The following is a 13,453-nucleotide window of genomic DNA, read 5'->3' on the forward strand; positions in this document are numbered from 1 at the left end:
TCCCTACAGGTGTGAGCTTCTCCCTCTGATCTCCTAGATAAATATCGTTTGTCTAAACTCAGCTACCATGGGAGCCTCAGGAGCTGGAGAGGGTGTGGGCACCAGGGGAGACATGGTATGAGGCTGTGTGCAGGGGGATGGATCAAATCAGGCCCTGCTAGGGTTCTGGCACCAATGGGCACACCTCATCTCCATTTTCCCTCTTCAGTAGGGATTTATCTCCCTGCCTTAGTGTCTCCTCTTCTAACCCTATCACTTTCCATGTGAAGCTAGACAAAGCATGCAAACTTGTGAACCTTATTCTAGAGAGGAGGGAAGATAGAGGGATTGTCTGGCTGACAATCATGTACATAGGTAGGTAGCATACAGAAGAGATTTAGATGGACACATCAGATGACAATCAGGTAGGGGCTGTGCCAGGATGAACAATGGGGTCTCCATGTTGTCCACATCCTAATTCATGAAACCTGTGATTGTGGGACTGCATATGTCACAATGGACTTTTGAGTAAGTAACGGATCTTGAGGTGGTGACATTATCTTTGATTATCTTAATAAGCTTGATGTAACTAACCACAAGGGTCCTTATAAGAGGGAAAGAGATGTGAAGACAGTCACAGAGAGAGAGACTTGAAGATGCCATTGGCTTTAAAGAAGAAGGAGGGGACAGTACTAGGAATGCAAAAAAAGGCAGCTCTGGAGCTGAAAAGCCAAGGGCTCTACCTGAAATCTTCTAGGGGTGGGGGTTTGGCCCTGTCCAGAACTTGTTTTCATCCAGTGAAACCCATATCTGACTTTGACCTCCAGAACTGTAAGAGAATAAAAGTCGTTATTTAAAATCACTGAGATTGTGATAGTTTATTACAGCAGTAATAGGATACTAATATAGGAACAGACAAGCAGGCAGGAAGAAGGAGACAGGTGTATGGGCAGACAGTCTGGAGGGCAGGCAGGAGTTTGGGAGGTGGGTGGAGATTCAGGGATGTTGGGGTTATCGGACCCAACACCAGGTTGTGGGGGTGACAAAGTCCGGCAGAGTCAAAGCAGTGAGAAAAGACAGTTTGAGAGAGAAAGTGGGTCCAGGGCGCCAAAGCTAAGTATGGAGACTGTGAAGGCCCCGAGCTCTGGAAGTGCAGATTATTTATTGGTGATCAAACAAAGAAACAGGTGGTGAGAATGGGGGGGGGGGGGTCGAAAGGGCATGTTGCATTAAGCACACAATTTACAGCTGTGACGGTTTAGCATCTGCTCTGCTACTTGAGATAATGGAGAGCAGGTTCTTTTAACTGAAGATACAATTGATCCTGGGAGAGCAAGGAGCAAGGAGCCAGCAAGTCCAGACACATTCCAGAGCCATGAGCCCTGGATTCTATCCAAGCCACGAGGGGTTTTATGCCCTGGGTTTCGGTTATGGTGCATCAGGGTAGCCTTCCACCCTTCAGCACAGAGCTTGGTGTTCCAAAGGCCACAAGGGGTTTTAGACCCTGGATCCTGGACATGATCCAAGACTCTTTTACATTATGTCAGACATGCAAGCTCTGCCTCAGCTTCTCCCAACACTGAGCTTTTCTCCCAACAAGAGATACAGGTGGGTAGGAGACAGGTAGACAAGCAGGTAGGGAGCTTGGAGAAAGGTGAGAGAGAGAAGGGCAGGCAGACTAGGGGACAGCAGGCAGGTGGGAAGAAGGGAAGGTGGGCAGACAGAAAGCAGGACAGAGGCAGACAGGCAGGAGATAGGAGTGGGGGTCAGGAAGACAGGATGGCAGGTGGAGGCCCTCAAAGCTGGTCCTTGTCTTCACAAGGGTTAGGGAGCCTCCTGAGACGCAGGTGGATTCCATTTTTGGATTTCAACACAAGTCGTGCCATGGGGATGGGGATCCTGGTGGGATCAGGCAGCAGCTCAAAGCGGAGCAGGGTCAGGGCCGTGGCCACCTTCAGCTCGTTCATGGCAAATTGTTTCCCGATGCAGTTCCTGGGCCAGGCGGAGACAATGAATTGAGAAGTGTCCTCAGGCCCCATTCTGATCTGAGCAGGTTTTGGCCCCTGACCCCAGCCCTGAGCTGGACATTCAGTGCCCAACCTCATGTGTCCAGCCCCTGCACACTTACAGCCCACGGACACTTCTACCCCATCCTGGCTTCACACTGTCCCAAACCTTGGACAGAGCTGTCTTCCTGGGCTAACTCCTAACTCCTACCTTCTACCTCTGCTCTCAGCAGCCTGAAACCCTCTATCAAGACAGGGCCAGGGCTCTAAGGCACAGAGTCTAATCACATGAATAAATAAAGAGTTAATCAATGGTTTGTTCACTCCTCCACAAACATTTCTTGTTCTCCACTGCGGAGGTCAGTTCAGGTCCTGTAGGGTGAGGGTGGGCCACACTCTCAGGTGCTTCCCACGTAGTGGGACACACAGGGACATGAATCCTCATAGGGGGTCCCCGATGGGTGGATTAAGGGAGTCAGAAGGGCAGTGGGAGGCTTCCTGGAGGAGAACTGGGTGGGTGATCCTCAGTGTTGCCCCACCTGCCTCCCACCCCAGGGTCCGGGCTCCTGTCTAACCTCACTCCTCCACCCACCAGCCCCTGTAGCCTTCTAACTCTACTCCAGAAACGTCCATCCTTGTCCTTCCTCAGTCTTCTCACTTGGACTTTCTGGATTTCTGCTTCCCCTCCCTGCACACTGAAGCCACAGCCCAGCTCAGACCCTCCCACGCTCTTCATCACAGGTGGGACAGCATCCCAATGCCTCAGCCGGCAGACAAGCCCTCCGTGGGCTCTTGTCTCACCCACATTTTACCTGTCCAGCCCACATCCTAGCCCTGTTCATGTGGAGATGGCGAGAATGTCCTCCCTCCACCTCTGCCTGCCACATCCTCAAGGCTAAAGTCACAGCCCAGCTGCCTCTCACTCCCTGCCAGCTGGGCCTCTCCCTCCCAGGCCCCCAGGTAGCATTCATGATTTATCCATGAACACTCACAGTCCAGTGCCAAGGACAGCACCAGGGACAGGGACACTCAACATGCCACTCAGTGAGTGAATGAGTGAAAGGATGGTTGATGGAACGATGTGTGTCTGGAGCACAGGATATATTTCTGTACAACACATTTTTGTACCTTTTATCTCTGTTTTCTCATCATGCTGCATAGGACTTGACCCAGAGAGGTAGCTTAAGAAATACTTTTATATTTGAATGATGTTATTAAAGTTTTAAAATGAATAAAATAGAATGAAATACACTGAGAGTAAAATATTAGTTCTGCGCTAGAAATGGAGCTTAGGAATGCTCTCCGGTTCTCTAGTGGCAGCGACATGATTTGCAGGCAATGTTTACAAGGACTTTCTCATGCTGGGATAGACAGACCAGTGCTGGAGAAGGAGTTTCAGGAGGAAGCTTTCCTGTTCTGTGTAAGTGGACTCACCATTTGAAGAAGTCACATAATTATTTCTTTGAACAAACTTTGTTTCTACTAAGAATTTGTATCATTTTTGCCCTTGTGTATGTCACAGGACGATTCCTGATGCCACGATGATTTCCACCGCAGCCATTCTGGAGTTTTCCTCTCCAGCTCAACAGCTATTTCAAGTGTGTTTTATATTTCACATACCAGGAGGCTTCAAATGTTGTGCGTTATATGATAATTATTGGGCTTTTCTCTCCAAGACAGTGTACTGTTCACATTTTTATGTTTTTGGCGAATATTGTGCTAAGTGGATTATAGAACTATGGTATAAAGTTCCTAAGGCATGTACAGAATTTGCCAAATGGGGAAATAGACGTAAATATGTGAACACTATATAATGAAGTAAAAATGTCATTGGGCAAGACAGAAAAATGTATGATATGACACACACTGTTGTAAAACTTTCTTCAAAGGGCTACCTTAACCTCTCCCTTATATGGCTTGAAAGGTAGGACTTGCAGGTCATCTGTATTATAAACAGATGCAAAGATTTCAATGATTCATCTCTATGACAGACTAGTGAATTAAATAGGGAAGGTAGTGTGCTGCATTGAGGATGTGTGGGGAGAGAGAAATCTACAGTTTACTATTCCTGACAACTGAGAAAAGCAAACAGCTGAAGTTGAATTTACTGGAGAATATCTAATTTTGAGAATTCATATCCTTAAAGTGAGGAAAATACATGAATATACTGAAGTTTGGAACATGCACTGACAGTGAATTCAGGCTGCCCATTTGAAGAAGCAGAGGGAGCAAAGTCTCCATGGGGTGCTCTGAATGCCACCTTCCTTTTGTACACAGAGACGCCCACACCAGGTGCCTGACTTTCCCACAAATACCAACATTTAAGAGCACACCTGAAGATGCCACATATGAACATCAGGCTCACAAAGATCAGAGGGTTGACCAGAGACTTCCCTCATTTCTCTATTCCAATTACCACACGGGACGTCTCACCTTGATCCTCCTGAGAAGGGCAGGAAAGCGTGGCTGTGTTGAGCAGAACCCGGTGCAAAACGGGAAGGGTCAAACACCTGCAGAGAGAGCACCAGAGCCAGGATAGTTAAGGATCCAGCACCTACTTGCCACCCATGAGGGGACAGTACTCCCAGAGGTGGAAGCAGGAGAAGGTATTGGTCTTGAGAGATCACCCCATTTCCTCCTCTCAAGGACCACATACCTCTGGGTTGGGCCACACTTTTGGGTTGTGGTGAAGGCCATAAATGGAGAGGAAGACCATGATACCTGTGGTGCAGGTTGGAAAGAGAGAGAAGACCGATCATTTGCATGGGGTGGCCTGGTACTTCAGCCTGCAGGGGCAAAAGAAGGCCCAAAACACCTACTTTCTATAAATTGTCACTTTGACTAGGATGATTCTGCCATTACGCAGGTGGGTTAGGCTTGACAAAGCATGTGAGTTCAGATGATGAATAGACAACCATTTATGCAGGAATGAGAAGCAAGAAAGAATCAGAGCATTACTCTTTAGAGTAAGTCCAGTGACATTTCACATTCATCAAATATCCTCCAAGGGTCATTGGAGAATATACATGAACTCACTCAATACAACAATGCTCCAAGGAAGACATTCTTTTGCTCTCAGTTTTCAGGGGAGATACCTGAATCTCAGAGAGACCAATTGTCATGTCTATGTTCACACAACTAGGTTATAGCAGGACTGGGACCAGAACCCAGGGAGTTGAGCCTTGGTGGCCCCAGATCTGGTCATTGGCTGCTCTCTGCCATCAACCTGAGGGTTCCTCAGAGACTGGACAACAGCCGACCCAGGAAATGAGATTCCTGATAAGCCTCTTTTGCACTGACCCCATGAGGAAAGAAACACATCCCTCTCTGCCCTTGTCTGATTCTTTTTCCAGCCCTGCACATCTCAAGGAATAGGATTTTACAGTTACTGACCCAAGGCCACATTCAGAGATTAACATTTATTTCTTGAACTTTCGGTGGGTTCAAGCTCTCGGCCAGACTTTTCAAATTCATCCTAAATACAAAGTATGTTTTTGATTTTTTTAGAACAAAAGGGAGACCCAGAGATGTACAGAACTCTGAAGCACACATGGATTTCTCACCCTCCACACGTCCCCGTGGAGACTTTGGGTGAGAGGGTGGGGAAACTTCATACCTTTGGGCAAGGAGCGCCCATCAGGGAAGGTGACGGGAGTGCTGAGCTCTCTTCCAATGCCTGGCACCGGTGGGTAGAGCCTCAGTGCCTCCTTAATGCACATGGTGGTGTAGGGCATCTGGTCCAGGTGGTTCCTGAAACAAGTCCATCCTGAACACCAGCAAGGCCTGGGCAGACCAGGGGCCCCTGTGGAGAAGGCAGGGAACCCCATCTTTTGAGCCCTCACTCACCAGGTGATGGAGGCTCCATCACCCAGGAGGCCATGGATCTCCTCCCGGCACCTCTCCTGATGCTTGGGGTGTGTGGCCAGAGCATAGAGGATCCAGGAGATCCCACTGGCTGTGGTGTCGTGGCCCTCAAACATGAACGTGTCCACCTCAGCACGGAGGTCCTTGTCTGACAAGATGCTCCCATTCTCCATCTGGGAAGACCGTGGTGAAAGTGCAGGGCTTGTCTCTTGCTCTGTACTTCTGGGCAAAGACTCAGGCCTCTCCTACACATACTCACTTTGGCCAAGAGGAGGATGTCCAGAAAATCCAAGTGCCTCTTCCTCTTGATCTTCTCCAGCTCCCCCTCCTTCTGTAGTTGAGCCTTCCTCAGTTGGATCACTTGGTCTGTACCAGAACAATGGTTACCAGGCAGAGCTGAGACCGTCAGCAGCCCCCAGGAGGCCTAGCTGCGCAACTGCCCCAGTGTGGGTGCCTGGTAGATCTCAGCATGAATGTGAGTGTGGGTGCAGGGTCAGGGGTGGAAGCTCTAGTACTGTGTGAGGCAGGGCACCCCTCCCGCCAGTGGCACAGTTCATGGAGGCTCCGCTTGAATGCTGTTTGGACAGGGTCTCATTCCGTTATCTCCATGTGGGGACATTGATAAACCAAGGCACAGAATCTGGCCCCTCACATCTCAGCTCCCAGCCCCTGAGCAAGGGAATTCCCCAGGCTGAGTGTGTTCTGCGTTCTGCAGGGTTACTAGGGGCCTCCTCTGCCTGAGGAGTCAGGGCAGGTACTTTCACTGTGCCTGGGAAAGGCTGGGAGACAAGAGGAAGAGACAGAACCTGTGTGCTGATGGGCCAGCTGGCAGGCGCGGTGTGTCCAGCTGCCAGCAGAGGTCAGGCTGTAGATGGTGTCATTCTCATGAAAGGCATTCCTCATACGGCAAAAAACCAGGCTGTTCAGGTCACTAATGGCCTGGATGTAGGACTGAGAATTCCTGAGGGAGAGTATGAAGAAGAGACCGCAGTAGGGGTGGGCCCATTACCCAGAAGTAGAATGGGGTCTGAGAGGAGGCAGTCTCAGATAATGGGGACAAGCAGCCTTGAGGCAATGTTTCTTCTATCTTACAGCCCTATTATCCTTTGGCCTTTATCAGATGGTATGAACATCCAGGGTCCACCTGTGCTAGGAATTAGGCATCTGTTCCTGAGACTTTGTTTGGTCTGGACTGGAATTAGAGTTTGGTCAGGGACTGACTCTTCCTTTGTGTGGCGGTGAGCCTTCACGCTGCCCCACCTGCCCCTCAGGTATGTGCACTCCACTTGATAAGAACAAGGGCCCTGCAGCTGGAGGGTTGTCACTGACCTGTCCACCTGGATGCTGCCCTGATGGCTGAAGGCACACTTCATGATGGTGTCCAGGGTCATCAAGGAGACGTGCTGAAAGACCTCCAGAGGGGAATCCTGGCCAAGGAGCTCTTCCCATTTGTCCTGTGGTGGGAGGGGGCATGGACCTTCTTAATCTCCAAGAAGTGCTTTGCTAATAAGGCCTGGCTTTTTCATGTACCTGCAGATATCTTGTTTTTTCCTGTAGCTTGCAGATATCTTGGTTGGGATTCTTCACTTTACAGAGCAGATGCATTGTAGAAACTGGGACTGTAAAGCCAGTGTTGGTAAACTGACGCCTAATTCTCACACACTTTTAATACAACATTCAACAGATCCTCTCACAATAGCATGGATTAAGTATTGAATTTTGAGATTCAGTTAGGACATATGGTTGCGAAAATTTTGTTGTTATTGTTGTTCTGGGATAAATAATGGGGGACTCTTCAGTGTTCTGAGAGCTGAGCTAGTTCTGAGGGACTAGTAGGACACCAACTTTAGGGCAGAAAGTTTCAGTGCCAAAGATAGCTTAAGGGGCTAGTATGGGCACTGTGTTGTAGAGAAAACAGGGACTTCAATTCTTTTCCATTCATCAAAATGTGCTGGGCACAGTTGGGTGAGAAATCAGAGTCCTGACTGGAGATGATGCTATCTATGGCAGGTATCGCTCTGAGAACATAGACCTGATGTTCATTTCCTTCCCAGGGTGGCTTAAATCCATGCAGAAACCTGGGGCCCCAGGCCAGAGCCTGGGTGGGTGACATCTTGGCTTGTCCATGCTGCCACTGAAGCTGCCATTGCCCAGGCCAGCCAGCATAGGAAGTCCTACTGTCCAACAAGATTGCATACGCCTCCAGTCCCTTGTGCTGAGGTTCCAAAGTGGGAGGAGAAGGGCCTTGTGTTCATCATGAATCTCTATTCCTATTGTGGGGAACAAAGTGTGGATCTGACCTGATGCCTGGGTGTTCTCCTACCTTATACAACTCTGGGGAACCCTCTACTCTCACAGCAATGACCTGAGAGTGTTGTTCCATGTGTCTATGTCTATGTCTGCCTGTGGGACACAGGGTTGAGAGTGGAGTTGGTGAGAGCGTGTGCTGCAAGTGGATGTGGGGAGAGGAGAGAGACATGGACTCACCAGCATCACTCGTACAGAGTCTGCCATGAGCCCCACGTATGGCTTCAGGATGTCATAGTGGAAGGCTGGGGTCAGCATCCGTCGATGCTGGAACCATGTCTGCCCATTCAACAGGAGCAAGCCGTACCCTAAGGTAGACACGAATGTGTGTATGTGTGTGTATCAGAGGCTGCACGGACCTAGGGATGACTGGTGACAATTTGGGCGGGAGAAAGGTGGCTTCTTGGGGGAAGAACTATCCAGAAGAAGCCACATCATGGGCAAATGCAGGAAAAGGAGGTATATTTCAGGTATGTGAATATTCTGATTGAGCTGCTACATGCATGTGATTATGACAGCTGTGAGATAAAGCTTGAAAAGGGTTGTGGGCAGATGTAAAATAAATGTGAGGCCAAGGATGTCTGTAGAGAACTGAGACATGAAATGGAAGAAGCTGAGCCTCAGGAAGGTTTGCACCAGCATTAGGAAGGGGTGAGGGTCTTGTTAGAAGAGGGAAATGAGGCTTGATTTGGGGATGAGGTCATGATAGTGGTGGCCTCTAATCTGTTGTTCTCTGTGAGCCAAATAAATAACTCAAACCTAACTAGGGAGTGGGCTGCAGTCCTAGTTTGCACACATACCAATCCATGGAGCCAGGAATCTGTAGGAACCATGGGATTTCGGGTCTGAAAGGCAAGAAAGGGCTTTATAGGAAACTAGGAGTTACTAAGAAGGCAGTCTCAGAGGCAGCATCAGTTCTTGGTGTCTGTCAGTTGGCAGTTTGACCCATGTCACCTCCCACTTGACTCCCATCCACTTCTATTTCTGTCCTGAAGGTCAGTGTGGGCTCAGGAAGACAGACTCAGTGTTCCAGCAGGAAAACACCCAGAGGGCTAGGAAGGTGAATTGGTGAGATACATAGGCTAGGTCTTCAATGACAATGAATAATACAGAGCCATGGGTTTTTCTACATTGATGTTTTCCTAGTCACCTCCTGACCAGGACAGGCAACAATTAGAGCTTCGAAACCCAAGTCAATGTGGGTATGAAATTTGTTTTACAGATCTGGGGCAATTTACGTTTCAGAAAACCTCAATTTTCTTAATAGAGAAATAGAAAAGTATAGAAAATTCAGCCCCACATATTGTTTTAAACATTCAGTATTCAGTAAATATTTTTGACTACAGCCTGGGCATGGTGGGCTTGGTGGATGTGTGGGAGAGGTTTCAGATATTGATGTTTGAACAGCCACTCTCTTCTGGAATTTTACAGACCCAGGAGCATGTGTCAAGAGGGAAGACACATTGCAGTTGGGATGGGGGTTTGATCTCACCTGATCTCCCCAGAATCACCTTCATATAGTCAGGGTCATAGAGCTGGACACGAACTTTGCCTCCCCATATCCAATAAGGACAGGCACTTGGGAATGTCTTCACCCGTTCCTGAATCCGTTGTAGCTCCTGGTCGTGTTGGAACTGTCAACGAGGGTAGAGAGATGAACACTTTCATTTACTTCTAGTCTTTGCAGCAGGAGTGAAGGGCAGGACAACTACAGGAGCCATGTAGCGCAGGTTACGGATTTAGATCTGTTTCTGATGACCTGAGCTGTGATCCAGATTCTTTGTATCTCCCCAGGACTTGACCTTAGGCCAAGCGCTATGAGCCCTCACTCAATGCTGCCAGCAGAAATTTAAGTCAGCCATTGTCTTCATGCTGTGTAACATCTCTGGAAGTCATAAATACAACAATTTCCATGGGCAATGTGCATAACTCGTATGACTTGATGGGCAGATTTGTAAAATCATTTGGTATATCTAGAGAATAAAATGAATTAATGTGAACATTTTAAATTACACAATAATTTTATATAATCATACTTGTTATATTTTCAATATTGTCCCAGAATATATGGTAAATATTTGTTGAGATAAAATAGCGTTTGGGATGTGTATGGCTAAGCAAAAAAAGATTAACTATAAAATTGTGTGCATAATAGTATTCTACATGTTGAATATGTACAGATTTATGGGATGGAGTCTGAGTATATGCATATGGTGCTGGTGTTGGACAATAATTTTGAGATTTGGGTTTCTTATTCTCATTTCCACTTATCAATGAATTATGAGCTCCCTGCTGCCTGCAGTCATCTTTCTAAACTCTTCGATGTGGATCACAAAGCCCTTGGCTTTCTGGCTTCAACTTCTCTTTTCTTGCCTCCAGCCCTGCTGGCAATTCCACCATCACCCGTTTGTTTCAGCTCCAATGCCAATGCCACCACTGCTGCTGATTCACACACCAGCTACACCTGCTCACTCTTCTGGGCCCTGGCACTTGCTCTTTTCTCTACCTTGAATGCCCTTCCGTCTGCCACAGAGCAGCCACCTCTCCTCAGCTTTCAAGACTCAGCTTTGCTTTAATCTCATCTGGAACCCTCAAAGACATTGGGTCCTAGTGATGTTCCATGTGGCCAACTCTTCTTTATTTCAACTGCTTCTAGTAACTCAAAGCAACTGTCTACCACATAAGTATCTAATGTCTGCCCACCTCCTTCTGATAATCATATTGTCCAGCTCTGAGGCAGCTTGCCCTACTGTGGGGTAGGCTCCTTCATTCAGCCCATGCTTACTGCACACATACTATGTGCCCAATGTGGCTCAGGCACTGCGTTAGGACACAGCTGTGGTCCTTATCTGTGTGGAATTTTCAGTCTAGTTGGGGGATAAGAAAGATTAGAGGCTGTGCAGTAGGGGATAATGGACACTATATGGAATGAAGGACAAGCATCTGGGGAAGCTTTGAAGAGGGACCTAACTCAGAACTGAACATTAGAAAGCTCTTCCTCACTCACTGAGTCATCATTTACTGAGGGACTATTAGGTTACAAACATAAATCAGAGATGGTCTCTCCCAGAAGAATCCCACACTTATGACACTGCAGAACAGTAACTAAGTCAAGTTAACACTGCTCTGGCCTCTTGAGAAGGATAGCCCATAGAAAAAAGAGTCGGCCCTTCACTTCTGGGAGACCCAGGAGGCCTTCTTGAAGAAGGTAGCTTGGTGCTGGGCCTTGACCGATAGATATGAGTGAGAAAATAATTCCAGGTAGCAAGCACATTGTGATCAGAGGCCTAGAGGTTGAAATGCAGAGGCAGGTAGTGAGGTAATGAGTAACATATGGTAAAAGAGGAGAATGGGAAAGAAGGCAGAGTGGTATTGGGACCAGTCCATATAGGGCTAGAACTTTGTCAGGTCCCCACATTGGTTCTGCTCTGCTGAGAACTATGTTGCCTCCTTTGCTGAGAAACAATAGGCCTCAGCTCCCTGCAACCCCTATCTCTACTTAAGTGTGTTCAATTCATAGCACCTTGGTGAGTCCCTCTCCATGCAGCCGTTTACCTTGCTCTGTTCCTACCCGCCCCTCTCCCCATGCAGGGATAGCAGTACACAGGGGATGGGCTGTGTCCCTCCTCAGCCCTCTTGCTGCTCCTTTCTCTTCTTCCTCTGTTCCTCTACACCTGGTATGTCCAATCTTTTGGCTTTCCTAGGCCACATTGGAAGAAAAATAATTGTCTTGGGCCATGCATAAAATACACGAACACTAATGATAGCTGATGAGCTCAAAAAAATTGCAAAATAATCTCATAATGTTTTAAGAAAGTTTACGAATTTGTGTCGGGCCACATTCAAAGCCATCCTGAGCTACATGCAGCCCCATGGGGCATGGGTTGGACAAGCTTGCTCTATTCACCTGAGCTGACCATCAAGCTGTGCCAGGATTTTGCTGATTGCCGGGGCACAGGAAGGGGATGACATGCTCACCTCCAGGGAGCTCACAGTCCGGGTGCGTGGGAGGAGAGCCAGGAGGTCAATACACCCTGTTCAATGTGCAACTCAAACACCAGTCTCCTCACTTGGAGGACATCATGCAGGCTGCCCCCTTCATGTGTACCCACAATTGTCAGGTTTTCAGGTCCTAAATCACCTGTTGTGGAAATTCCGTGAGTCTTGGGGAAACTTACTTAGCCAGTTGGCCCCCTACACCAGCAGATCTCTGCCTCAGATATCCACCCCAGCAGAGTGAGCTCTTTTCCTGCAGTCTGATACCTTCTCAAATTCCTGCCTGTATTCTTCACAGACCATGAACTCCTCATGGCACAGAGTCCTCAGATGGGTGTCTGTGCTCCCAGGCAAACACAGGGCCAGGCAGAGACAATGGCATTGAGTGACTGGACAGGGAGCATCTAGAAGCCTTGTTCTTTGAGAAAAGCCAAGGCTTATGGGGTAATCAGTATGGAGACAATCAGGCATTGCCCTCCATGTGCAGGACTGCCAAGACACACTTGATATCTGCAGAAGGAGGGCATGGGTGATAGAGCTGAGGACCAGCAGGTTGGGCTTCATGGGAGGAGTGAGCTCCTCATGACTGGGACAAGCTGAAACCAGAGAGGTAGGCTGGGTGTTCCTATGAGGCCTCACGTTTGTTACAAAACAAGGCTTTGCTCTATGGATTTTGTGACCAGGGTCTCAGAGCCGCATCCTTCCTTGCCCTCCCACTCCCCCATTGAGTTCCTCCCTACCTCCTGGATGTGCCCGAAGAGCCAGTGGGAGGGAGGGCACGGGAACTGCTGGAGGGCTTTGAGCAGCCACTGCCTGTGCAGGTAGAGCTGAGCTGCCTTGATCAGCAGCAGAAGCAGAATGAGCAGGGAGGTCACTTGGAGGATCCCGGAGACACCACCCAGGAGTCTGCTGGGGCTCAGGACAGAGACACTCATGGTGCAGCACCTGCTGGATCTCTGAGTGCCCCTTCCTCTCTCTGACCACCCCTGTCCACCTGTGCTTAAGTCATGGGAGGATTGTCCCTCCCACTTGTGGGGAGAGTGAAGGGGGAGGGCAGACTTGGACCTCAGAGTTCAGAATCGATTGACTATGGATGATCCACCTAGGGGAGCAGTGGGAGAACAGCTTCATCAGCTGTCTACCACATTTCCCTGTCCATGTACCTCACAAATATTTAATGAGCATTTACTGTGTGCCAGGCAGTATGCTAGGTGTGTGGGCACCGCTGCGAGGAAAACAGACTTGAATGCTGACCTCAAGGAAATTGCATTCTGCTTTACTACATTGCAATAATGTTCATT

The 13,453-nt window shown here is 48.4% G+C and overlaps 1 protein-coding gene across 2 annotated transcripts; it reads right to left on the reverse strand.

Annotated features, from left to right (window-relative positions):
• Positions 1–842: 842 nt before the first annotated feature.
• Positions 843–13,142, reverse strand: LOC739864 (cytochrome P450 4A22). Of its 2 annotated transcripts, XM_024345592.3 has the most exons (12): positions 12,893–13,137; positions 9,649–9,790; positions 8,957–9,001; positions 8,337–8,464; positions 7,179–7,303; positions 6,656–6,810; positions 6,109–6,215; positions 5,832–6,022; positions 5,602–5,735; positions 4,642–4,706; positions 4,419–4,495; positions 843–1,971 (listed from the first exon to the last, which is right to left on the reverse strand). In XM_024345592.3, the coding sequence occupies exons 1-12, from the start codon at positions 13,085–13,087 to the stop codon at positions 1,776–1,778; spliced, it is 1,560 nt and encodes a 519-aa protein (XP_024201360.2). In that variant the 5' UTR covers positions 13,088–13,137; the 3' UTR covers positions 843–1,775. The 2 variants fall into 2 exon arrangements, with proteins under 2 accessions (XP_024201360.2, XP_054538786.1); XM_054682811.1 differs by lacking the exons at positions 5,832–6,022; positions 6,656–6,810 and having other exon boundaries at positions 5,602–5,787; positions 12,893–13,142.
• Between the last annotated feature and the right edge of the window lie 311 nt (positions 13,143–13,453).

Source organism: Pan troglodytes, chromosome 1, assembly GCF_028858775.2.
Source record: "Pan troglodytes isolate AG18354 chromosome 1, NHGRI_mPanTro3-v2.0_pri, whole genome shotgun sequence".
Classification (NCBI taxonomy): domain Eukaryota; kingdom Metazoa; phylum Chordata; class Mammalia; order Primates; family Hominidae; genus Pan; species Pan troglodytes.